The sequence below is a fragment of the Zootoca vivipara genome, chromosome 6 (genome assembly GCF_965207765.1).
Source record: "Zootoca vivipara chromosome 6, rZooViv2.hap1.1, whole genome shotgun sequence".
Lineage (NCBI taxonomy): Eukaryota > Metazoa > Chordata > Lepidosauria > Squamata > Lacertidae > Zootoca > Zootoca vivipara.
Window position 1 is genome coordinate 35,036,571 of NC_142589.1, and position 26,881 is coordinate 35,063,451.

Sequence of the window (26,881 nt, forward strand, 5' to 3'; positions counted from 1 at the left end):
AGCTTCAAATCTGCCACCCACACAGTTTCAAAGTGTGCCACTGGATTTCATTCCTCATAACTGATGCTTCTCCAACTTCTTCTGTTGTTGTGGTGGTGGTGCTATTTAATGCATTTTGTGTGCATGCGTGTTCATATGCCAATGCACTTATTTCAATTTGGTGGCCATTTTCCCCACATGCACCAGTGAAACAGAATGGTGGTGGCCAGCAGCGTGATCCAAATATGGCAGCCATTTTTAAATGTGCAAATCCATGCTCACAAGAACAATGGGGACAATAATTTGAATCAAGTGGAATTATTTGGAACAACTACTGCTTTTGCAACGGAACTTCCCTTTCCTTTCCTCTACTGACCCCCTGTCCCCTGTCCCCCTCCCAGATCTGCTCCAGAGGGTTGGGGGATAACATAGAGCAGATTTGGGGGAGGTCACATGGGGGGAAGGGAGAGGAAGATTCACTGCACAAACAGAAGCCTTTCTGCTTGTGCAATGACTTCATTGGATACAATCCAGAGACTCAAAGTCCCCAGATGAGCAGTCCTAACTGTGGATACTAGTACCAGATACCAGTTTATACCAAAGTATAAAGAAATACTGTATATTCCTGCGTATAAGACTACTTTTTAACACAGGAAAATCTTCTCAAAAGTCGGGGGTTGTCTTATACGCCAGGTCATATTTCTTATACAGTGAGTATATCCCAAACTCTATATTTTAACTGGAAAAGCTGGGGGTCTTATACGCCCAGTCGTCTTATACGCCAGAATATACGTACTCACTGTAATGGATCAAAGTGGAGCCAATAATGGAGTGACTGAAACAATTATCCTTCTCTGCACCATTGTGGTGGGCGATACCAGGGCTGCCATTTTCAAAAGGTGGTGTTGTGTCCTGGATCTTAGGCAAGTTAATTGAAAAATTGTGGGGGTTTTTTGTTTAAAAAAGCTCAACAATTTCGGGATGTCTTGGTTTTTACTTTTTGAAATATGGCAACCCTAAGTGATACAGTAATGCATTGCATCTGGTATTAAAGTCTGGGCATTTGAGGACTTTGAGTTGTGCTCCCCATCATTCTTGTGGTCTAAGTTAATGTGCTTGCATGCACATATGTACAAAAGATTGCTGTCTTTGGCACCCATATTTGACACCTGCCACTCCTTTTACGTTTCAACTTTCCAATTGTTGTTTAAACATCAGAATTTTCAATGGGATATACACAATCGGTACGCAGTACCAGCACTTCTCTCTCTTTTGGTTAAAAAGAGTGGCGCTTACTGTAACAACTTCATGATGAGTACCGGCACATATTTTTCTAGGGGGGAAAAAAAGCACTGGATATACATTATATTTCCCAAGCAGAAATACATTGGGGGGTTCGTTTGTTTGGTCTAAGAGCCAACAATGGCCTTCATAGCACCTGGATAACTTTCTCTGTAGCTTCACATGCTTCCTATGAATGTGTGGCTTTCACGTAGTTTCCTCCACATAGCCGGAAACTTCCTTTTCTTTCACAAAATGGTGGCACTTTCCTTCCAGCATCCTTTCTGACAAATATTGATATTTAAAACCCTATAACAAAACCTAGAACGAAAAAGTGCATGATAGCCTCCAACACTTCGTGTCCTGCAGAAAGAGTATGTTAGATCATTTGTCGTTGCCTGCGCTTTTCAAAATGTTTGCTTAAGGATTGCCATAAACCACACACTATTGAACGGAGGATGCAATTTAAGTTGATTTAGACCAGGTCTTATCTGCCACCATATAATCATGATTCAGGGCATAGACTCATAGGGCACAAGGCAGAGAGAGAGAGAGAGAGAGAGAGAGAGCATGCAATAAAGACTAGGTCATTTCTACCTTCCAACCTTCTGATAGTAGTGGGGGAGGGAACAGTGGGAAAGTTAGGTAATGATTTGTCATCCTCAAGCCTGCCGTAGTTGTCAACCCTACCGTGCTGGAGATCCTCGCTGTGATTGACAGCAGGGTCGTGGGGGCCTCACTTGTCTCTGTTGACAGTAATAATGCGGATTTGTCAAAGCCTAATGGACATGGAGATGCCAGATTACGCCGAGTCCCTCGACTCCTCATACACCATGTTGGAGTTCGAAAACCTGAGGGTGCTGCCCACAAACTCATCAGGTGAGTGAGGAGATGCCTTCTGTTGCCTCTCCAATCGGCCTCTGCTTACCTTTGTTCAAATGTTGTCCTCTTTGGTGGACAAGAAGAAATGGGGTCGAAGGGTGGAGGGTGTCGCATTTGTGTGGGTGAACTCTTGGACTTCTGCATTGGGACGGGTCTTATGCTGCGGCCTTGAATTATATTGCCGATAAGGGACTTAGATTGAAAAGCATGTTATATTGTGATTGAGAAAATGGATTTTTAATCAATGGAAATTTCTTGGGAAAGGTGTATTCCACACCCCACACCTCTTATTATGACATCACAATGCTGCAAAATACTTAGCCAATAGCAAAGACTATTGTTTATTAAGCCTGGAAAAATCTACTTTCCGAATATTATGCCGATGATGTATTTATCAAGTAAATGACATTTTATACCACTGCCCACTTTGTTTGACAAGAAGTACCATTGATAAATGAGATGGTGGGGAGAGATTACGTATGAAATAGCTTGACCTCCTCCTCCTCCTTCCAAATCACTCTCATCTGAAGCTGATTTCTGGGGCACAGGGAGAGAGGTCATCAGAGTTTTGTTGGGCATGTTCATTGTGAATGTTCACTGAACTTCCATATATTTAGAATCTCATGTCATCTTGGTTCTGATTGTAGCTCTTGGAATTCTTGACCATTCAAACCCACTCTTTACACACGTTTCCCCCATCTACCAGCTGAGGAGAACATAACATTTTACATATCAGATGAAGTACAACATTTCATTTTCCAGAGGGGGAGCTGCATTTGTCTGCTGTAGCAAACACAACAGAGAATGCTGTGCTACCTTAAAGATGAACACATTAATGACTGGATAAACTTTTGCGGACTACAGTCAACTTCATCAGTCCATAAAACCTCACACCATAATAAATGAGTTAGTCTTTAGGGGAGACAGGACATTTCAAGCATCCGATAAAATGAGCTCGAGTCTTGTGCTACAAGATTTCTCTTAGTCTTTAAGGTGAAACACAGGTGTCTCCCTGTTCTTCTTAAACAATATGGTGACACCTTTCTGTGACTTTGACACAGAAGGCTTGTGGGTAGCCAGAAAGCTTGAGCTGATGTTTCCTTCAAATATGTTCCCCCCCCCTTACAACCTGTGGCTCAAGTGTCACTGACTGGACAGGACATCATTCCTATGAGTATTTCTTGTGGTTCCCCATGACCCCAAATTTCAGCCAGCCTCTGCTATGGACCGAGCCTTTAGTGTGGTAGACCCTGCCCTGTAGAACTCCTTGCCAGTAGAAGTTCAGCAAGTCCCTCCCTCCCTTCAGACATCTTTTGAAAACTGTTTAATTTAGAAAGGGCATTGCAACCTGATTTTTCTTTTAACTGATCAATATCTATTATTATTTTTTTGACATTTTATTAATGTTCTTAATGATGTGTTATGGATCTTTGGTTGGTATTTATCTCTATAGCTCCACCTTGCTATATATTTAGAAAAAGTTAGGATTCATAAATAAATTATATCTAGACAATAGTGTAGAAACAACACGCTAGCTTTTCTGAAAGGTGAAGGCTGTTTCAAGTTGGCATTGTGGTATTTGCCTACTTGTTAATAAGTAAACCAACATAGTCAGGAACTTGCTGTTTTGAAATGAGCATGTTTGTCTTGGGTAAGCATCCTCATCAAAAATTTGTCCAAACAGCTTAAAAAAAGAAAACACCCCATTCCCTACAACCTAGCCAAAACGCTGAGACCGCGATATATCCCATTAGTAAAGTGATCCAAATAAAAGAGGTCTATCCAAGAGCTTTCACAAAGCTCTTACAATAGACAAACAGTCATCTTTTTAATGGTGTTTAGGGAAAATTAGGGGAAGTGTTTGCTCAAATTATGGAATTAGCAACTGGTTTAGAAGAAAGGAAAGGCTTTGTCTTCTTTTGTGTTCTCAGTCTCATTCTTATCCTGGGCTTTGGAGCTTTCACTAGTGCCCCCCCCCAAACAAAAATGAAGTTTGGTAAAGTGATACTTCTCTGTTACAGTGGGGAAGGGGGAATATATTGATCCCTGAAAGGAAGTTTGTTGTTGTTTAGTCGTTTAATCGTGTCTGACTCTTCGTGACCCCATGGACCAGAGCACGCCAGGCACTCCTGTCTTCCACTGCCTCCCGCAGTTTGGTCAGACTCATGTTCGTAGCTCCGAGAACACTGTCCAACCATCTCATCCTCTGTCATCCCCTTCTCCTTGTGTCCTCCATCTTTCCCAACATCAGGGTCTTTCCCAGGGAGTCTTCTCTTCTCATGAGGTAGCCTAAGCTTCAGGATCTGTCCTTCCAGTGAGCATTCAGGGCTGATTTCCTTCAGAATGGATAGGTTTGATCTTCTTGCAGTCCATGGGACTCTCAACAGTCTCCTCCAGCACCATAATTCAAAAGCATCAATTCTTCGGCGATCAGCCTTCTTGATGGAAGTTTACATTGAAACATGGAAACATGAAACATGGAAGTTTACATTGAAAGGAAGTTTACATTGAAACAAAATTAAGACTCTCAAAATGGTGGTGCATCATTGAAGGGGAGGAGATATTTTTGCTGGCACTGCTTCTGCTTATTCTCTAAAGGGTGGTTTGGCATGAAAACGCTGAGGCTGACTTTAGAGATGCAGAATAAAATTAAATCGAAGTGTCTTTTAAAGCGTACAAAGATGGTGTTGACATGAGGTGGTGGTGGTAAGCTGCACTGCTTATCACCAGAGATATCACGAGCACTCTCTTGAGTAAGGTGTTCATGACATTGACGCAAGCACACCTAATAGGACTCTGCAAGTTTACTGGCTGGAAAACTGAGCTCCCCTCCCCGCCACCGATTGCAATTTATTGCAGCTTGAGCAACAGGGAAATGGGATATCCTTGGAGCAGAAACACTTTGTAGAAGGAAAACTTGGCGGATCTCATCTTGCATGATAAACAAGCAACATCTGTGCACTTGTTTCTTGAAAAGCTCATCGTTGGGTAGGGTTATAGATTTGCCCCGTTGAATCATCTCGTTTTGTCAAAGTCAATGCAGTTTCCAATGCAGATTTCAGAGTTGAAAGAATGTAAGAATTGAAATCCAGTGATGAAACCTTGTGACTATCTTAATTTTGTAGTGATTTCCCGTAACCTTCAATAACCCCACTGGATTTCAGTGGCCTTTCTGTAGCCTTCCCTTGCCTTCCCAGTTGTTAAGATGATCTACTTCTGATGTGAAATTGGGGAAGACCTCCATGGTAGAGCAGCTGCCTTGCATGCAGATGGTCCCAGGTAACATCCCAGCATCTCCAGGCAGGCCTGGGGAAAGCTCCTGTCTGAAACCCTGGAAAGCCATCGTCAGTCAGTGTAGCCCAGGGTTTCCCAAACATGGGTCTCCAGCTGTTTTGGACTACAATTCCTATCATCCCTGACCACTGGTCCTGCTAGCTAGGGATGGTGGGAATTGTAGTACAAAAGCAGCCAAGTTTAGGAATCCCTGGTGTAGACAATACTGAGCTAGATGGACCAATAGTCACTTGGTATAAGACAACTTCCTATGTTCCCATGTGAAGCCAGCATAAATTGACCTTACAAAGGACACCCATGTGATTGCTTGGTGCCATTGCTACTCACTTCCAGGTGGACAACAAAGACAGTTTCATTTCAGTGGCATTTTTTTTAAGAGACTGCCTTGGGAAGGGGATTTTATGCTGACCCTGTCTTTGTAATAATTTTAGTTTGTTTTATCTGGTATGATTGAAATTGTTCTTGCTTCATTTATTAGTACGCATGATTTGATTTTGATTTTGATTTTAAAGAAAATCCATCTTGAATACTTAGTGGGAAAGTGGGATATAAATTGTGGCAATAAAAGAAAGAAATATACATATCTTTTTAGTAGATTTTGGAATTTTGAAGACTCACCAGAAGTGGATTGAACCAGAACAAGATGTATGGTTGTAATCTAGAATAATTTATGATCCTGTTTCTCATCCCTCCCCCCTCTCCCCTTTCCTTCCTTTTCAAACCAACTCTTACAAACTTGAGAAATATTCCCCACCATGCTACATCTGTTTATTTTTCTCTTAGGTACCATTTTAGCTGTCCTGGTCTTCTTAACCTACATTGTTTATGTTGGACTAACACCTGCCCCATGATACAATTCCTCATATTGTTGTTCCAATATTTGGCTGATGTATCTCATTAATTGGAATTGCTTTGACAACTGGCTTGGAAAAGGAACTTCTCTTATGAAAATGTTTCATTGTTTGCCCTAATACTTTCCCCCATCCTAAAAGTTCAGTGTGACCCTTTTCAAAAAATGTCACAGCTGCAATCTGGTCCATGGGTGGTGGCCAGGATGACCAAGTCAAACAGAGGAAGCTTATTATAGAGTAACATACAATGCAATAGACTATATATCTGGATTCATGGAGAAGTGCACAGGGCATCGGGAGTAAAAATGGCTCCGCTCTTGAGGTGTGGCAGAACAGGCCTGATAACGTCAACCTATGCAACGTCTCAATGCCGTTTCAATGAGCCTCACCCCACTCGTTGGCAAGGAAATACCCCTAATAAAATACATTGTGACATTGAGTAAGCTGCTATCACATTACCAAGTGCCACATGATGTTCGTTCTGCACTTGTAGGGAATCATAAGAACGTTAGAAGAGCTTTCTGGATCAGATCAAAACTCCATCTAGTGCAGCAATCTGTTCTCACAGTGGCCAACCAGATGCTCTGTTGGGAAGCCTGTAAGCACTCTCTCCATCTGTGATTGCCAGCAATGGGCAACAGCACCTACTCTTTGGAACGCCCTGCCCATTGATATTAGGCAGGTTGCCTTCACTGTATTGTTTAAAACTTTTTTTTTGTTTCACCAAGCTTGCAAAGGCATGCCATTTTAACATGCCATTTTTAGCAGGCAGTATGGCTGATTTTATTTGCATTTTGAGAATTGGTTCATGTCAGCTTGACTTTAATGCTTGCTTTTGCCAATATTTTAAATGGATACTTGTTATTGCTCTTTGTAAACCCCTTGAAGGTTTTCTGTCCAGTGAGCAGGATATACATTTTGTTCCATAAAATGTACAGAAGAAGAAAGCAGGGAGAAACTCGACACACAAGCTGCAGTTCCACTGCTAGCTCTTTGGCATTAAAATAATAATTGAGATTCCAAGATGAAAACTAGGACTGATCCTTTGTTATATATAGAGAAGCTCTAAGCTGCTCTGAGCAGAAATCCACAGGGAAAGCTATTTCCCATGTACACCTCTGGGCCACAATCAGCTTTGCCTGTTTAGTCCTGTTGCTTTTAAATAGTTAGGGGCCCTACAAAACCTATTTATTTACTACTTATTTGCCAAGGTGACTTCTTGTTGTTGCTGTTTGCATTTCTTCATTGCTTACTCCAAAAATGTCTGAAAGTGACTTACAATTATAAAAGCATACCTGATACAGAATTTAAAAGACATCAGAGAGATGAAATAGCATCCATTGACTAAATCCTGCAACAACAAATAGGGCAAAAATTTTACCCCACACTACTAAAAGAACACCACCAATGCAGCCTAAGGTACTGTCATTCCCACGTGACCCCAATTATCAGGCAATTAGTTGACTGAAGAGTAACATCTTTGCTTGCACTTAGAAGTTGAGAATGATGGCACCAGGCACTTCTCTCTACGCACACACATAATGAAAACACACAATAAAATAATTTCACCAGAACATTAAAATAAATTAAAGTGTACAATAAAACATGCCCATTAAAACAACACAACAATTTAGCTGATTAGGGAAATGTTTGTCTAAACAAGTGTGTCTTCAAGAGCCGGAGGAATGCCAATACTGATGGGGCATCTCGGATTTCAGCAGTGAGATCATTCTACTACGCTGGTTTCAACAATGAAAAAGCCTGCCTTCACGGTATCACAAGCTGATAGCCATCAGACCATGGTGACATTAACCAGGTTCCATTTATTGCCTGTAATGCCCTTACTGGCAAATAGAGTGAAATAAAGTATTTTGAGTAACATGACCCAGAGTTGTTTAGGACTTTATAAGTAAGAAGGAGTAACAAAGAAATAATTAAGTCTATCTTGTTGAGTGATAACCATAAATTTTACGTTTTCTGGTTTAAACACCAGCCCTTTGTTCTGCATGCACTGTATATATTGAAGATCAACAATGTGCTACGCACTTCCTCCACACATGATGCGGTTGTGAGGATACATTTTCTACCCCAAGACATTGCCATAAATTCCCAAACTGCACACAGTGCATCCATCACAGCCAGAATGTTTGTGGAACTTGGACCAAGTAGATTATTTTTCTGCCAGAGAATTCTCACCACAAATACATCTCAGAGCCACTCCCAGGAATTATTTTCATGCCCCAGAACAAGGCCATTTATTGTATTTAAATTAGGGTATGTTTAGAGGAGATCTAGAACCCAAGTTCTATTAAGAACATGGGCTTCAAGAATTATTTAAAGAATTATTTTTAGCCTGCAGAAGTTTATGGAGAGACATCATAGTAGTCTTCAAATCTCTGAGGACTGTCACACAGAAGATGGACAATACCTGGGCTACATCTGCACCATACATTTAAAGCACTATTTAAAGCACCCTTTAACAGTCGGCTGCAATTTTCAGATTTCTCTATCAAGAGTGATTGATTGTTAAACCACTCTGGAAACTACAGCTCTGCGAGGCGAAATAAGGGATCTCCTAACAATTCTCATCACATTTAACAAACGACAGCTCCCAGAATTCTTTGGGGGAAGCCACAACTTTTTAAAGTGGTATCATAGCGCTTTAAATCAGGCATCCCCAAACTTTGGCCCTCCAGATGTTTTGAACTACAATTTCCATCTTCCCCGACCACTGGTCCTGTTAAGCTAGGGATCATGGGAGTTGTAGGCCAAAACATCTGGAGGGCCGCAGTTTGGGGATGCCTGCTTTAAATGTAGGCTATGGTATGAATGTGGCCATATATTGCCTGCTTTCTTCCCACCCACCACCTGCTTTTAAAAAGCACTTCATCCCCCCTCCTTTTGACATCACCATAGCATCACTAAGCAAAGGCATTGAGGAGTATTTATGGCCAAATAAAATGCCATCACCATATATCCCAAGCTAACATTTACGTAGCTGAGTTAAACCAATGAGAGGTGGCAAGCATCAACAAAGGATTGCATTTTTTAAGGTTTCAGAAGGCAGAATTGGAGAGATGGCCCTGCGACACAAAATATTAATACCAATGATGCTTACCTTGGTCAGGCACCTTTGTGGGACGGCACCAGGATCCAGTAAGCACTCTGGTGGCGAGGGGTTTTCCTGAGCCTGGGTGAACCCACTGGAGAGGAGAGTGCTGTTGTGTTCAGGTCTTGCTTGCAGCTTTCCTAGGGGCACCTGGTTGGCCACTGTGAGAACAGGATGCTGGACTAAATGCCTAATTGGCCTGGTCCAGCAGGACTCTTCTTATGCTATCTTTCCAAACACCTGAATGGCTAAACAAGGGAGGGACTTTTCAGTGCTCACACCTGAATTGTGGAATTAGCTTCCAGAGATACCCACCCAACTCCATCACAGTTGAGCTTTAGGCATCTGATTCAGAGAGCAGAGGAGTCAGTAGATGACCAGCCTCTTCATTGCTGGGTGGCTTGGCTGCTTTACTGATGCTGTAGTCCAGGCATCCCCAAACTTCGGCCCTCCAGATGTTTTGGACTTCAATTCCCATCTTCCCCGACCACTGGTCCTGTTAGCTAGGGATCATGGGAGTTGTAGGCCAAAACATCTGGAGGGCCGCAGTTTGGGGATGCCTGCTGTAGTCTCTTAAAATGGTATGTTGTCTTTTAATTCTGTTGGTTTTATGGCCACAAGCCACCTTGGTGAAGGTGAATATGAGAACGTCAGGTATAACTTATGGCTGTGCACAGCTCATCCATCAAGCCTGTGGTCTCAATTGGGGTGGGCAATCAGGCTACCTACCCCAATCCACCCCACCCCAGCCACCTACCCCTAATTAAGCATACAGCTGGGGGGGATGTTGCGACTCTCCCCTGACTGAGAATAGGGGGGTTGAACCTGGAGGGGGCGCTGTTTTGCAAGAGGCTTTCCTGCAGACAAGCTACTTGGGAAGGAATACCCGGCACTAGCTGTTGCACAGAGACACCAATCATGTGAGGTGCTGCTTCAGAGACGGTGTATCAGGCAGGGAGGAGAATCAGGTGGCATTGGGCTCCTATCTTCTCTTGGGAAGATGCAGCTGGTGGTCAGATAGGCCTTGGCCTCTTAGCGGAGGTTTCCTGTCCACCGTCTGCCTCTCATTCCTGCCTGATGCCAAGTTGGTTGCATGTTTTTTTAATGTGAAATGGCAGCTGCCTTGAATGAGAAAGCAGCATTGGTAAAATAAGGTGGTCTGGAAGGGCAGTTGCTGGAAGATCCCTGTGCAAGACAAGAAAATAGAAGTCCATTGGGATACTTCCATGTGTGCACAGTCTTGTTGCACCATCTTTTGCACGTAGCCTTGCACAACATTGCAGGATACTTGCTCACAGAAGATGCATTGCACATCAACACACAATGTTTTTCTGGTGGCTCTTGCACAACAGTTAAATTGAACAGCACCACTGCCAGAAACTTGTCCTTTATTGCATCTTTGGATCCAACTCTAAATAAATAATGCTTTCCCTCCCCCCAAAAGATTGTCAACTGATCCTGGGTCGGCTGCTTTATTTATCTGCTCTCTTGTGTGGTGCAGCTTGGTTTAGTAGCATGAACCACCTGAATCAATAGCTTTTTAATGCTCAAGAATCTGTTTTGTTTTGTTTTCTATTTCAATACCTATAAGGCAGCACCTCTTGCACTAGTACTGGTCTTGGCTTGTAGCATCATATTCCAGGACTGCATAGACCAGGCATAGGCAAACTCAGCCCTACAGATGTTTGGGGACTACAACTCCCATCATCCCTGACCACTGGTCCTGTTAGCTAGGGATTGTGGAAGCTGTAGTCCCAAAACATCTGGAGGGCTGAGTTTGCCTATGCCTGGCATAGACTGATTTTCAGGATCCTGATTGAACTAGCTTAGGAGTGGGCAGATCTTGCTTCCATGGCCAATTTCTGGTGGACCACCTAGTGTCAGCTGCTGGCTTTGCTAATTTAGACCAAATTCATATCATAGACATAAAGCACTGTGATAACACTTTAAATCAGGCATCCCCAAACTGCGGCCCTCCAGATGTTTTGGCCTACAACTCCCATGACCCCTAGCTAACAGGACCAGTGGTCAGGGATGATGGGAATTGTAGTCCAAAACATCTGGAGGGCCGAAGTTTGGGGATGCCTGCTTTAAATAGCCATGGCTTCCCCCAAGAATTCTGGGAGCTGTAGTTTGTGAAGGGTGCTGAGAAATGTTAGGAGACTCCTCTGTTCTCCTTACAAACCAATGATGCCCATAGTTCCTTCTGAAGAGTGATTGATTGTTATACCAATTTTTGAATTGTAGCTCAAGGTGGGTAAAATGTGAGTCTCCTAATAATTCTCAGCACCCTTAACAAATTCTACTCAAATAAGTAACAAATTCGACAGCTCCCAGATTTTTTGGGGGGAAACCATGACTGGTTAAAGTGGAATCATAGTGCTTTAAATGTATGCTGTTAATGTTGACTCATTTATTACACAGCAGCGGGCCATGTGGATTTTGATTTTAAAAATAAGGCAAGACCCAATACTCTATGGGTTGGGTTGGTTTTGTTCCTTTCCAGAGCTGGTCCAAGAGGAAAGATAGAGCTTACCTCCCCACCCATTCCATATATAAAAGCCAACCAGATTGGTGGTTGCACCAAACTTAGACATAGGTGGTGAGACACCACCCTCCACTCCACTAGAGGGCAGTAGATTAGTTTATAAGTTACTAGGCAGACCCAGCTGTATCTATTCTACTCCATACCTCTTACCTATGGTCACCTGTGGCAGCTGCCTCCCTCTGCCTCACAGTAGGACTGGACCTGTTCCTTCCACCCCCAGGACACCCACTTTATTGACCACTGGTGAACTCCCTTTTTTTGCAGATGCCATTGTTTCAGAGTCAGGGAGTGGCGGCCTGCTGGCAAATGGGATCAGCTCAATGTGTGCCATCTGTGGGGACCGTGCTACTGGGAAGCATTATGGAGCTTCCAGCTGTGATGGCTGCAAAGGGTTCTTCAGAAGGAGCGTCCGTAAGAATCACGTCTACTCGTGCAGGTAGCTCTGTTGTTTTGTAGGGTATCCTTGGACACTGACCAGCTTTTCCATAAGCTTTGAACATTATCACTGGCTTGAAGATGAATGCAAACTTGAAATTTTCTCTAGTTTGCACTGCCTGAAACAATGTGTGAACCATCCTTTGAAATTCACACATTTCCTAATTTTGCAGTGGAGTTCTCCATCCAAGGAGTTTGTACAAAAATGTGCATACTAGGGTAAAGTTTGCATATAAAGGCATGTTTCCATGAAAATAACACACAACAGTGCATTATATTTGGGGAAATTGCATGCAAAAACAAGCACATTTTAACCAAAACTGGATAGCTCAGTTGTTTAGAGTGTGGTGCTGGTAACAGCAAGGTTGCAGGTTTGATTCCCATAAGGGACTGGTGCATATTCCTGCATTGCAGGGGGTTGGACTAGATGATCCTTGGTGTCCCTACCAACTCTATGATTCTATGGTCAGGTTACGTTTGCACCAAATTTCTGATAAATTCTCATGAGGACTGTTTTAACTAAAATTCATAAATTGCTACAGTAGCTTGAAAAAATGAATTTAAGTGGGGGGGAATGAGAAATGGAGAAACAGACAGAATTGCCCATCTCTGTTGGCTGTCCATGAAGCTGCCCCAACACTTAGCTGAAGCTAAGCAAGTCTGGCCAGTGGCTGGATGGGTGGCCACCCAGAGACCACTTGTACTCCACCTTGGGTTCCATTATGGACAAACAGTGGGATATAAAATGTAAAATAAAATAAGAGTCTAAGACATTTCATTGCCTGAGGCAAAGAACAAGATAGCTCTCAACCCAACCACACTAACAGTTGACCCTTGCTTCAACCCCGGCAAAAGGACAGCGTACAAGGCAGCAGGATTTGGGATGGGCTGGTAACTCATTGTATCTGCTTTGCACCCCAAAACTCCCAGGTTTAATTCCCAGCATCTTCAGGCAGGGCTGGGAATGTCCACTCCCGTCTGAAACCCCAGAGAGCTGCTGCCACTCAGCGTAGACAATACTGAGCTAGATGGGCCAATGGTCCGACTTGGTATAAGCTTCCCCTCTTCCTCTGCTTAGCAGGGGAGTGTCCAGCCTTTAGCATTGCTCATTGCCACCTTCACCCTGGCACCTGCCGTCGAAGGCAGCTGGCTCACTCTGCCTAATGATAGGACTGGCCCTTCATACCACCAATGCTTGCCTCTTTCCCTTTCTAGATTTAGCAGGCAGTGCGTAATAGACAAGGACAAGAGGAACCAGTGCCGATACTGCCGCCTGAAGAAGTGTTTCCGGGCAGGAATGAAGAAGGAAGGTAAATGGTTTTAAACTATCCCCTGATCCAGACTCCCATATGCACTGCTGTGACGCTAGCCCTGCATTCAGTAGCCTGCTGCTAGCGTTGGGGGAGCTGATGAGTTGTGCCAAGTTCCACATCAGCAAATTCCTTTGCAGCACCGTCGATGAGGGTGCTGAATCACAATGGATGAATCCTGAATCATAAATAGGCAGAGCTGGATCATGTGGTTTGGAAGAGGGGGGGGAGGGTGGAATTTTTTTAGGACGTTGCCCAGGCAGTGCCATCCCACCCAAGACATTTTGCTTCCTGAAGCAGAGTTCAAATTTGTATTAGTAGTTTGATTTATTGCCTACTGTTCACTATGCAGTCTCAGGGCAGCTTTCAACCATTCAAAAATACATTAAAACCAGTTAAATACAAATTGCGATCATAAGAAGACGATGGGCCCTGAAAATATACCTTTCTAGTGTCAAAGGCCAGAGGTGCATCTTCAGTATTTGATGAAGACAGTATAGTGAAGGTGCCAGATGAAACACGGTGAAAAACAAGGATAGAAACCTCATCTAGCTTTAAATTTCCTAAGCTGCTTTGAGAGCTTTATGCAGGAAAAGGGGACTATTTTTAAAAAATAAAATAAGTAATTAGTCTATAAGCAGAGCACCAGATGTTGCAATCAGACCCTCATCGTTTACACAGGATCTGCATATCTAGCGAAAGTTTTGGGAAGTTACTGATTTGCTTCCTTTGCCATAAAAATGACCTCTACTGGGACATTTATCGATTTCCTGTGGGTTTTTTTTTATTTCCGCCCCTTGCCCTACCCTGATCCACCCCCTCTGCAGCAACCCAATCCGATTTCAGGGGAAATGAAGCCAATTGTTTGGTTGGTGTTGCACTAGGAAGTCAAACAGCAAACACAGTCCTGTTTGTTCAAGATTTTGGACATGGAAGGGACATTGAAGTTTCCCATCATTCGATTGCAGAATGCTCAGCAAAATTCAGATATAGCAAGGCTCCTGACAATAAATACCCAGTGATTTTCTACACCCTAAATCCTGGTCCAAAACACCAAGAAGGCATTGAGTTGGCAAAGGCCGAGTCAAAACTTGCTCTGTGATCATGCTGCATTTACAGTGATGCAGTTTCAGTAAGCCTTTGTATCTTTCTAGCCTTTCAGATAGGCTACTGGCCTCAGCTTAGGGATGGAGGAGGAGAAACTCAATTCAGTTTGCATTTATGGGGAAACCTTCCTAATTCACACTTTCCGTAATAATAGTACATGGTCTGAAATGCAGCCACCCTTCAAAATTCACACGTCTTTGAACTTTGCAATCTACTTCTCTAGTCAAGTAACAAATAGAAAAATGCACATACAGAGGCAAAGTGTTCACAGAAATGCATATACGGCATAAATGAAAACTGCATATAAAAATGCATTATGTAAGGGGAAATCGCTTTGTGTGTATATTAGGGAAAGCTGCATACAAAGGTGTGTGCATTAGGAGGAATTCACACTAAAATGCTGCTGAATTTTCACAAGGAAAATGTGGAGAACTGAACCTAAGGTTGGGAAACAGAAAAACTGAAATTCACAGGTTTGCCCATCCCTGTCTCAGTCTTAATGTTTCTTTTCATCAGAAATGCATTGCAATGCACTCACCGCCTAATAATGACTTACTTTTACAGTAGGTAAAATATTAACTGGATAGGTTTCTTTCAAGGAGCCTCCTGCGATAATGCCAAAAGCATCTTGAGAACGTCATGCTTTAGGCTGGGGGGTTGCTATCTGCCCTGAAGGGAAAATAGAAAAATATACACCATAAACCACACAAAAGATAAACTAGGAGCCACTTTGCTCTCCAAAGGGTGTGATTATGATAGGAGCATTAATACAACTCACTTCAACTGGATCCTGTATTCATTTGTGCTTGAAACAGTATGTGACACACCTGCTTTTTTATCTCTTGCGTGGATGACCTTTTGGCCTCACTTTGTCATAAAATAATTCTTCTTTCTGTTCTCATGGTATATATGCCTAGCTTATGCATCCATATACCTAAGTGGGTCCCACAAAAGCTTTCAACACAAAAATGTGTTTCAGTGTATCCGAAGAAGTGTGCATGCACACAAAAGCTCACACCAATGACAAACTTAGATGGTCTCTAAGGTGCTACTGGAAGGATTTTTTTTTATAATTTTTTCTTTCAAAAATGTGTCTGTTAGCCTTTAGGGTACTGCGGGAACACGCTGAGTCAGACCACTGGCTCATCCAGCTCAGTATTGTTGACACTTAATTTGTATCCTGGGCTTAGTGTAAATGAAAACAGATGCAACTTAAACCACACAATGAATATCAACAGCAGCACTGAAAACAAACCACACAGAGAGACAAAAATACAGCACCCACCCTCAGAAGACACTGCCGCAACAGCCAGTTGGTGGCCAAGGACTGTTAGATTAAAAAAAAATACATCTTTGCCTGCCGGCAAAAGGAAAGAAGAGAGGGGGCCATTCTAGCTTCCCATGGGAGGGAGGTCTACAATCTGGGAGCAGCCAGCAAGAAGGCCCTGTCTTGTGCGCTTACCAAATGTGCCTGTCATGGTGGCATAGAAAAGCCTCCCCAGAATATCTCAAAGCCCAGGCAGGCTCACATAGGGAGAGGTGGTCCTTCAGAAAGGAATATGAATTAAAAGGGTGTGAACATTTGCAAAGGATTCTAATCACGTCCCCACCAGAACACTTGCCTATGGGTTCTCCCTACCTGGCCTGACCAGTTCCCAAGATTCTTAGCATCTGCATTTGGTGCAAGTCCAGTAAGAAATGTAAACTTCAGAAATTCCAGTGCAAGTCAGCCCTCTTGCTTATTGACAGTCGGTTGTGTGGCCATTGGAAGTGATGCCTGCCTGACACAGTTGCTTCGTCTCTCTTGCAAAGCTGTACAGAATGAGCGTGACAGGATCAGCATCCGCCGGAGCAGTTACGAAGACAACGGAGCCTTGTCAATCACCATTCTGACCCAAGCAGAGGCGATGGCGCATCAGGTAGGAGGGGAACCTCCCCCCCCCACATTTCTTCTTACATCTTGTGGGCATTGGGAGTCTACTCCCCCTGACGTCCTTAACCATACTGAAGCCTGGCAATAGGGTATAATCTTCCACTGCACCTAAGGCAGCACAATGTGAGTCGGGTCACATCTAAAGGTGAACCTACCTAGTTCGTACTTTCCAAAACAATCTGCAAACTGAAACACAGCCATCTTATGAAATTTGTGTATTTCCATATTTTGCAGTGCAATTTGTCAAGCCAAGTAACGGGTTCAAAAATGCATACACTAGGGTGAAATGTGCAATAAAATGTGCATATAAGCAAAAAAGAAAAAAGAAAAGAAAAAGTGCATTGTGTTAAGGAGAATTGCATATATGCTCTGAAATGAATTTTTGTGAGAACTAGTTGTTGGGGAAATGTGGATGACTGAACTTAAGGCAGTCAAAATGAGAAACCAAAATGGACAAATTCATCCGCCCCCAAGCAACAGGCTAGTTTAGGAGGCCAAAGCAGGCCAGATACATGGCTATGAACTCATTAGCCTCCCTGAATGCCCACATTTCCTGAAATCCCCAACATCCTCAGCTGGGCCTTTCCCATTAGCTCAAATAGATGGGGAAGCTTCTGACTGTATGTTTGGAATCTGTTTATCATTTTTTGGCTGTAACATCCAGATCATTTTTTTCTATCCTTTTCTTTATTCCCTTTCCTTGTCCAACCACTCCCTACCACATGGAGCATCTTATCCAACAATGAACTCTGGAGAACTCTTAAGCTTGCCACATTTTGGCTACTTTTTGTTTTGTCCTAAAATAAAGGTATCAGCCAACTGTGTACTATGGAGTTAGTTTCTCTCTCTGTCTCTCTCTCTGAAGAAATTCTAAAGTGCCCCAAACAGGAATCAATAAATAAAATGCAAACCTCTTGCACAGAAGGACTACAGATTTCCAGAACTTGGAGGGTGAGTTTGGGCACAAGGCAAATTCATAATGTCAACATACACTGTTGATAGAATAGTTGTGATCTATTGCCACCTTCTGGACAAAAGGGTAACTTTCCATTTGGGCACAATAGACTCATCTATATGGAGGCGTGTTATATGGAGGCGTGGGAAAATGGGGAAGAAGGAGATGTAGGATTACCTAGTTAAAGGATGCCTGATTTTTTCTCTTATAGTATTCAGCTCTCCGTCCTGTGCACAGTGCTGATATTGCCATGAAGAAGATTGCGACAATCAATGATGTGTGTGAGTCGATGAAGCAGCAGCTCCTGGTCCTCGTTGAGTGGGCAAAATACATCCCAGCATTCTGTGAGCTTCCCTTGGATGATCAGGTGAAAAAAGCAACTTTTAGGGAGGAAGGAGGCATGTGTGGCTTCTGCAACCTGGATTCTTTGAATGTTATGCTTTCCTTCTGCAGACATGCGATGTGCAAAGGAGAAACCTCCTAACTCAAAAATCTGTACAGTTGTTTGTTTCACAACAGTTATGGATTGATTCAGTGATTTGGGAGAGAGAGAATAGAAAACCTGGGTGTAAAAGGTTAGCATTTTTCAAGCCAACACATCTACTGGATGGCAATTGTGACACAGAGCCTCAGATATCAATGAACTGGATGGGTAGGATTTCATGGAATGTTAGGGAACATTGCACTTGCTCAAAGAACAGGCATTTTCTGCTTCTGAGAGGGAAATGGAAGTTGTCAGTTTGGCTGAAATGAAAGCATTGCACAGACCCTAGAGACAGGAGTGGCTTTTGGGGGTTGGTCTAGGAAGAAGTCTTCAGTCCAAGAGAGAAGTAACCCCCATAAGCAAGCTATCCAAAAACAGGGTAGAATGGACTGAGAAAAAGGTACCTGAAGGGAAGGTGTTGATGGAAGAGAAGGGAACTTGGGTAATTGGACAGATGAGGCAACAAACTGGGGCAACAGGAGGCTCTGAAAAGACCTCACAGCACTTAAAGGAGGTGGGGAAGAACATAAGAAGAGCCTGCTTGATCAGGCCAATGGCACATCATGGATCAGGCCAATGGCACTGATGGTTGTAGGTAGGCAACACTGTAGGAACCTAGGGAGGCAATGAGCGTGAAGAAGCTGTAGGGAGGTTACTGGGGAACAGATTTCACATGTTGAGGCCAGCTTGGATGTAACAATCCTAGCTGCTACCCCAGTTTAGTAGGCTGGGGGGAAAGTATCAGGTCACTTCTACATTACCAAAACATATATTTTAACTTGGGTATGTTTTAAAGTATGGTTGTGAATTTTTCTCAGTTTTATTGTTTTATTTTTTGTAAATTGCTTTGAGGGCTCTTTTTTTAACAATTAAGTGGTGTATAAATTTTTATGAAACACACACACACACAGAGGGGGGGGGAAATGCACCATTTGTAAAGGAGACAAAAGGAGAGGACATGTTTGCATACAATTTGCAAATGCTCATTTCCTACCTATAGAGGCGCATTGAAAGATAATGGCTCTAATTCACACAGACCTGTGACCAGTGTGGAGAAGGCTGCGACCAGATGAGCCATTTGCCTAGTGCTCACTGTCAAGTCTCACCTGCTCTCCCTTCTTAGGGTCCTTTATTTTTAAACCAGGCTTAGGCCAGACAGCCCTTCAAACAGAGGCCACCTTCAAATAGGGACCGACCTCTGTAGAGTTGGACACATGGCCACCCTAGCCAGCCCTTCACACTCTTCTTTTGTGGCTTTGTGGCTTCAACCCTAGTTGATTTAAAACAAGAGTTCTCCCATATACTCCAATGGGCAACTCTCTGGTTTTATGTGCATTTAATTAACAATGATCTTAAACCTATGGTTTGTACTTGGTTTAAGGTCTTAGGATTTCCCCCCTAGTCCCAGTAAAGGGAAGAACGTATAGAGGCTGTAGGTAGGTAGAAAGGAAATTTATGGCAGCACCAGACATAAGGATGTGGGCTGATTTAGTTCATGTTTTGATCACTTCACCAGAACTAGGATCTGATCAAGATCCATTGTCGACCTGCATCAGTAAAGCAGACTACAGTTCAGTCAGTATGAAATTGTTCTTCCTTTTCTCTCTTTCTCTCTTGGGATTCACAGGTTGCCTTGCTAAGAGCCCATGCTGGTGAGCACTTACTGCTGGGAGCTGCAAAGCGTTCTATACCGTACACGGATTTTCTATTACTAGGTAAAATACCCATGCACTAGAACACACCTCATTGTCTAGTTTCCACAGAGTAACCAGATCTCTGTACTCTCTCTCTGTTTTCAAAACCACAGTGGTTCATTGTTATATTTTTGGTGTTCTAGAATAAGACAACTGGAAAGATTACCCCCAAAGACCATATTTGAACTGCTGACCTTCTGATCAGCAAAGCCCAAGAGGCTCAGTGGTTTAGACCACTGTGCCACCCACATCCCTCTAGTAAGTTAACAGTAATCTATAAACACCCCACCCTAAAATGTATCACCCTAACACAAGAAGATCCCTGCTGGATCCTGTTTCCCACAGAAGATAAGCCAGGTGTTTCTTTAAAGCTCACATGAAGCAGGGCAAGAGGTTCACTCTACCCACTGCACCTGGTGCTATTCAGAGGTAGACTGTAGCTGAACATGGATGTTCAATGATCAATAGCTGCTGATAGACCCATCCTTCACGATTTCATCTAGCCCCCTTATAACTCTACATAAGTTAGTCGCTCTTGTCACATCCTTTGGTGGCAAATCCAACAAATTATTTATTTATTTAGAACAATAAAGCATGCATGCATATATATATATAATTGATGGAATTTATGCAGTATGTGAAGAATTATTTTCTTCTGTCTCAATTTCACTGAGCCTTTATTATGAGAGAGGGGGGAATATCTCTTTGGTTCCCTCTCTCCACACTCTCCACATTAGACAGCTTTATAAACAGCCACCATATAATATCCCTTTTACACTGCAAATCTATACATGTCTACTCAGAAGCAAGCCCCAGGGAGTTCCATAGGACATACTCCCAGGAAAGTGGGCATAGGATTATTGCCTTAAAGTGTGATCTTATGCATCCATTGTCTACTCAGAAGTAAGCCCCCCTGAGTTCAATGAGGCTTCCTGCCAGGTAAGAGTACACAGGATTGCAACCTAAAAAGCCCAGAACACTCTAGCTTGGAGATGGGACCCTCAGATGCTAAACTCCAACTCCAAACTCCAAATGTTGGTTGGGGCTGATGGGAGGTGGAGTCTAAGGACATCTGAAGGTCTACAGCTTCCACATCACTCTTACATCCTTTCCCCAACAGAGAAGGGGGTCCACCCTTTTCATCCTTTACCACCAGGTTTTCAGACAAGGCAACCAGAGAACTGTGCCTTAACTTTGGTGAAGAGTCCCATTTTTAGAGTCCCAGAAGCTTGTTCATTCTTACTTGCGGGGCCAATTTGTTAAAAACAATAATTTTGAAACAGCACATCAATATTTGCCCTAAACGTTGGAGAAGACCTAGAGAGCTCAGTGGTAGAACATCTGCCTTCCATGTAGAAGGCCCCGGGTTCAATCTCTGGCATCTCCACATAGGGCTGGGAGAGAACTCCCTGTCTGAAATACTGGAGAGTCAGTGAAGCCCATACTGAGCAAGATGGCCAAGGATCTGACTCAGCGTATAGCAGCATCTTATGTTCCTCTTTGCATCAAGGTAAGATGCTTTTTCTCCGCCCCCCCTCCCTCTTTTCAGGAAACGACTTCATCATCCCAATGCACTGTCCAGAGCTTGAAATTGCCCGTGTAGCTACCAGAATTCTGGATGAGCTGGTGAAGCCCTTGCGAGAAATTCAGATTGATGAGAATGAATACGCTTGCCTGAAAGCCATTGTGTTCTTTGACCCAGGTGAGGTCCTCTCATGTGCTACTGTCCGTTAATCCTCAGAGGATGGTTCAGATTTCAGCAGAGAGGCTTCACTGCTTATCTCTGTCCATCCACTATGCTTCAGGTTCCTTCCTGGACCAATGGTAGCCCCTTCACCCTTTCTTCAGAACCCTCCCACAAACATCACTTTTCTTCAAGGCCTTTTGCTGAACCCCTTAATCCTCTAGGTATGCTGGAGGAATTTAGTTTTGGTGAATCTGAAAAGTGAACTGACCTGATCTACAGCTTCGGGGTTAATGTGTGGATCGGAATGCAATTTTCTTTTGGATTTTGCACTTCTCTGGATTTTACAACATGGTTCTTGACTTGTGCGATTTAGCATTTGTATTGTAGGAGAAAAGAGTGTTTAGAAGTGCATAGGTTGAAATAAAATATATTTTTGAAACAGCTATTTTTCAATAATGTATGTACTGTATTTAAATGCAAATCTTCATGCAGATTTCTTAGAAAACAGCAACAACATATGCAATAAGAGGATAATTTATTTATTTTAAAAAGGTATAGCCTGAGTTTCACCATCTCAGTCCCCAACAGTCTTACAAAATAGAAACATTTGAAACATATACAACATTTGGAACATAGATTAAATGCCAGACATTTAAACACCAGTGCAGCAGAGTCCTCCTGGCATAAAACAGTTTCAACCAGGTGTCTGAAATTTAGCAGGAGTGGTACAGGTTAATGTGGAAATGGGTTGCAACAAGCTATGAGCATATGTGAAATTAACATGGGGCACCTTTATCCCATAACCAAACCTAAGTCCATCCAATGGTATTTGCCCTTACCCATCCCTTGCTCCTCTTGTCTCTCCTTCACCCTCTTCAGTTGTCTTCACCACATGTCCATTTCCTGGGGCGAGGAATTCCACAAACTGGGCTTCACTAGGGAGAATGTTCTTTCATGCACTGTTGCGAACCACATCTCAGATGGTAGCAGGGCACACTGAGAAATCTCCTTAGGTGATCTCAGAGGGTATGGTGCGTATCCTAGTTGCAAACCCTTTAAGGCAGGGACAGGGAAACTGCTGCCCTCCAGATGTCGGGCTCCAACCCCCATCAGTCCCAGCCAGCATGGCCAATGGTCAGGGCTGATTGGGGGTGGAGTCCAACATATGGAATACCACAAATTCCCCTGAGTCAAATTGCTGCATGCAAGCCAAACTAACCTTAGTTAGTTTCTCTCTCTCTCTCTCTCCCAGATTGCAAAGGCCTGAGTGAGCCCGGGAAGGTGAAAAACATGCGTTTTCAGGTACAGGTGAATTTGGAGGATTACATTAACGACCGGCAGTATGACTCGCGAGGCCGATTCAGTGACATTCTCCTCCTGCTGCCTCCTCTCCAAAGCATCACTTGGCAGATGATTGAGCAGGTTCAGTTCGTCAAGCTCTTTGGAGTGGCAAGGATCGACAGCTTGCTTCAGGAAATGCTTCTGGGAGGTAACAAACAACATTTGGAATGGTGCTGTGTCTTTCTCACTTGTGTGTCTTAAAACAGAGCTGAGGACCCTCAGGCCTGGGGGCAAGAATGTGGCCCTCCAGACCTTTCTATATGGTCCTCAGAACTCTCCCTAGGTCACACTCTTCACTAGCTTTGTGTCATGCCAGAAATGTGTTTGCCTTGCTCCAATGTGTCATTGAACTCTGGTAATGCCCCTTGTTTCCACGGATAGCGAACGTACAGGTGTGTGAGACACTAGCCTATTAGGCAAAGGTAAACTTGCTGCACCCACTTTTGCCTCTAGCCCCGCCCACTGCTGGTATATGGCCCTTGCAGAGTTGCCCAGAAGGAAATGCAGCCCTTGGACTGGAAAGCTTACCCCGCCTGTACCTTTAAACCAAACTAGGGGCATAGCTTCCAAGTACCCCGTTTTCCCCGGGAACCCCCCGTATTTTCTTACCGTTTCCCACAGGTGTCCCGAATGGCAAAATACCCTGTATTCCCCCGGATTACAGAGCTCCTGTTGGCGGCCATGTTCTTCTGGTGCCGCGCCAGCACCGGAAGTCTCTTCTACGCACTTCTGGACATGCGTAGAAGCGACTTCCGATGCCGTTGTGCCCATTTCCAAAATGTCCGCAGCGCCAGAAGTCGCTTCTACGCACCAGACATGCTGATCCCGGATTTTTCAATCTGGAACTTGGCACCTATGACTAGGGGGAATGACACACTTTGGGTGAAAGCCAGGAGACAAATCCATCCATCCATTTGGGTGTTTGCATACAAAGAGAATGGCATAATTAGAAAAAAGCTTTCTGAAAGCTCAGAGTGGGTCACATCAATAAAAGCAAAAGGATTGCATTAGGCTTTCCCATTAAAGGCAGAACGAACTTCAAAACAAAGAAAATGACGCCTGTGTTTTGTACAGTATTTGGTCAATAATGACTGGCAGAATGAGACAGCTTTTCTCTCTGTTCATGCAGGGACAACTATGGATGCACCACAGTACCAGTCAGGACCTTCCAGCCTTAACATGGAACCTCTTCCGGGACACATTGTGCTCCCCAGCAGCATCGGATCAGTAATTCACACCATTTCAGCCTGTAGGTGTCCAATTTCCTATCTGTTTCACTTAGTTAAAACCTTTGCTTATTAAGATCTTTCCTCTGAAATATTAAATTCTGAATGTGCACATATTGGAACATTTCAGAAAGGCATGCACTTTCTTCCATGGAGCGAGGATAAGAAGAGGAAAATCTGGGAGCGATGCTTCAATTTCACTGTGAAAATTTAAGCTGCAATATGCAATTTCCTGAAAAGGAAATTGCATACTCCAAGTGCATATGTCTTCACAGCAATGGGAGAAATTGTACGGGGGAGTAATGTAATTCAATGATAGCAAAGATGCTTTGCACCCAGAAGTACTCCGGTTTGATCCTGCCAGGATCCTGTCCAACCCAGAGACCTCTTTGGAGGAAAAGGTTCAGGGGATGATTACATACATAACATTTGCAGACTTAAAAAAAAAGCTAGTGAATGCTACTCATATAAACTTGTATGATTCCAATTCCTGATCTCCAATGAACATGCAAATTGCAGCAATATCCACTCCTGTTCCCATTTCTGATGGAATTCCCCAACATTTATAGTCCTGACCCACTGGCTGAAGACTAATGCCAGGCTATTGCAAATAACACCTTTTTGTGTTTTTTCCCCTCCACAGCATCTCCTGAAACATCCCTTCCTTCTCCTTCGACCAGTACAGGAAGTGAAGATTACAAGCTAGGTCCTGCCCCCAGGCCTGAAGTAGTACCTGCGACTGTTTTGCCTCAGGTGGTGATACCCAAACAGGAGATTCTATAAAGAACCACGCTGAAGAAATCAATAATTTAACCTTTCAAGTCTTAAGTCCAACCATCACTGTTCCCACAGTAGCAGCTAGCACTGCCAACCTCGCGGGGCCCTTTTCAGACACTGAAACAAAATGGCACCTTTCAACAAAGACAGGAGAGAGCTCACCTGTCGGCAGTTTCCCCTTCCTATGGGCTCATGTCATTTCCTCAGTTAGAATTGTAAGGTGTTTGGGGCAGGTGCTTCCTAATGAAGCTGCAGGGGTTCTTTGTTAATGGAGATTAAGTAGAAGATAGGCGCATGTATTCTAAGTTCTCTTGGTGACGGGTCTTCATGCTTGTGCGTGTTCAAGCTTTCCAAGCTCTGCCTACATACCAACAATGTCTGGAAAGCTCAAGCAGCAGACAGACTCAGAGAGACACGTTCAAAAATGAGAAGCAAAGAGCAGGAAGCACATTGTGAACCCTGGACCTGTCTACTGCTCTCTTCTCCTCTGGGAAGCTCAACAGTGCTTCAACACAGAGATACTCCTTCATGGGGCTTGGCAATATTACATCTTATGAGGCCTGAATAATGTGCTGCATACTAGGGCAAGCAAGCATAAAAGCATCACCAGACCTTGTTTCCAAAGTCCCATACCCTCCCACATTTCTCCAATGAAAATAGGGATGTCCTATTCCATAATAATACTAATTTTACTATTTATACCCTGCACATCTTGACTGGGTTGCCCCAGCCACACTTGGTGGCTTCCAATGAACAACAACATTCAGCATTAAGAAGCGTCACTATACAGGGCTGTCTTCACGTGCCTCAGGGGGTCGGATAACTCCATACTCTCCAACATTTCTCTGATGAAAATAGGAATGTCCTAAGGAAAAGCAGGACATTCCGGGATCAGGTCGGGAACTGGGACAGTTCTGTAAATCTGGGACTATCCCTGGAAAATAGGGACACTTGGAGGGTGTGGGATTCCAGTTGGCTCCCACTGCAGAACATCCAGTATCTCAATCTTGCAGCACTCACTAAAGAGAGGCCCACTGACATTATTATTTGTGTAATTAATAGATGTTAAGTGCTGTTTGCACTCTCCTCAGTTGGTATCTCAATGGAGGTTGGTCCATTTGGGCAAATGGGGCACTGCCCCACCAGCCTCTAGCTGCTGTCTGGCAGTCCCCAGCTGCCTGCCTTCTTGCTCCAGCATGTGGTGACACTGGCTGTCAGCTTCCAACTTCTTAAGTCCCAGTGTTGGCCCTGTAGAACTCAGTGGGGAGGAGGATGGGGACAAAACTAGAATTAGCTGGCTCCACCTGTCCTTGGCTCTGTTTGTCTATGTGGGTCTCCCTGGCTATGTGGGTCTCTCTGGCTTCTACCTTACCAGTTCCAACGGGCACCAGTCTCCACTGAGGAGCATGCTGCTCATCAAAAATTGGCAGTTTATTTTCTGTTAACACTCCCAGCTGTTGTGTGGTTCTTTTGGAACAGAATAAAGGATACATAATCCAAAGTGGAGAAGATTGGTTCTGCTCATATCACAGCCTCTGCCAAAATTGATTCCTACATTCCCATTGCTATTTCTTTTGATCCCATAGGTTTCTGTTTATGAATGTCTGATCAGCATACTATTAGGACTTCCTAACGTTTCCAAGATTTGTTATGCCATTTTTAAAAGCTGTCAACATTTGAAAATAGGAACATGCTGTGCTTAAATAAAAAGTCACGAAGTGATACAAAAGTATGCTTCAGTCTTTCCATTGCTTCTTGGGGACAGAAGCCTCTTCATATGTGTCAAGCTATGAAGTGCTCCTAAGAATATTTATCACATGAAAGCCACAAACCACTGTATTGACTTGGATGGATGCATTGCGACTGCTGCCCTCATGAAGCGGGAACCACAACTCATAGCAATGATTAAAAGCCAGGGTCACCAACGCTTTGGACCCAGCGGTTACATTTGGGATTTTGAAAAAGTGCTGTGGCACGAGTCACAAAAT

General features: G+C 43.6%; 1 protein-coding gene across 1 annotated transcript; it reads left to right on the forward strand.

The window, feature by feature from the left end:
* The first annotated feature begins 1,779 nt into the window (after nt 1–1,779).
* Nucleotides 1,780–26,618, forward strand: LOC118086927 (hepatocyte nuclear factor 4-beta-like). The gene is made up of 10 exons (XM_035119026.3): nt 1,780–2,139; nt 12,209–12,380; nt 13,595–13,689; nt 16,609–16,715; nt 17,896–18,051; nt 19,796–19,883; nt 21,412–21,564; nt 22,802–23,038; nt 24,020–24,139; nt 24,760–26,618. Exons 1-10 carry the CDS (start codon nt 2,022–2,024, stop codon nt 24,897–24,899), a joined length of 1,386 nt encoding a protein of 461 aa, XP_034974917.1. The 5' UTR covers nt 1,780–2,021; the 3' UTR covers nt 24,900–26,618.
* Nucleotides 26,619–26,881: the final 263 nt, after the last annotated feature.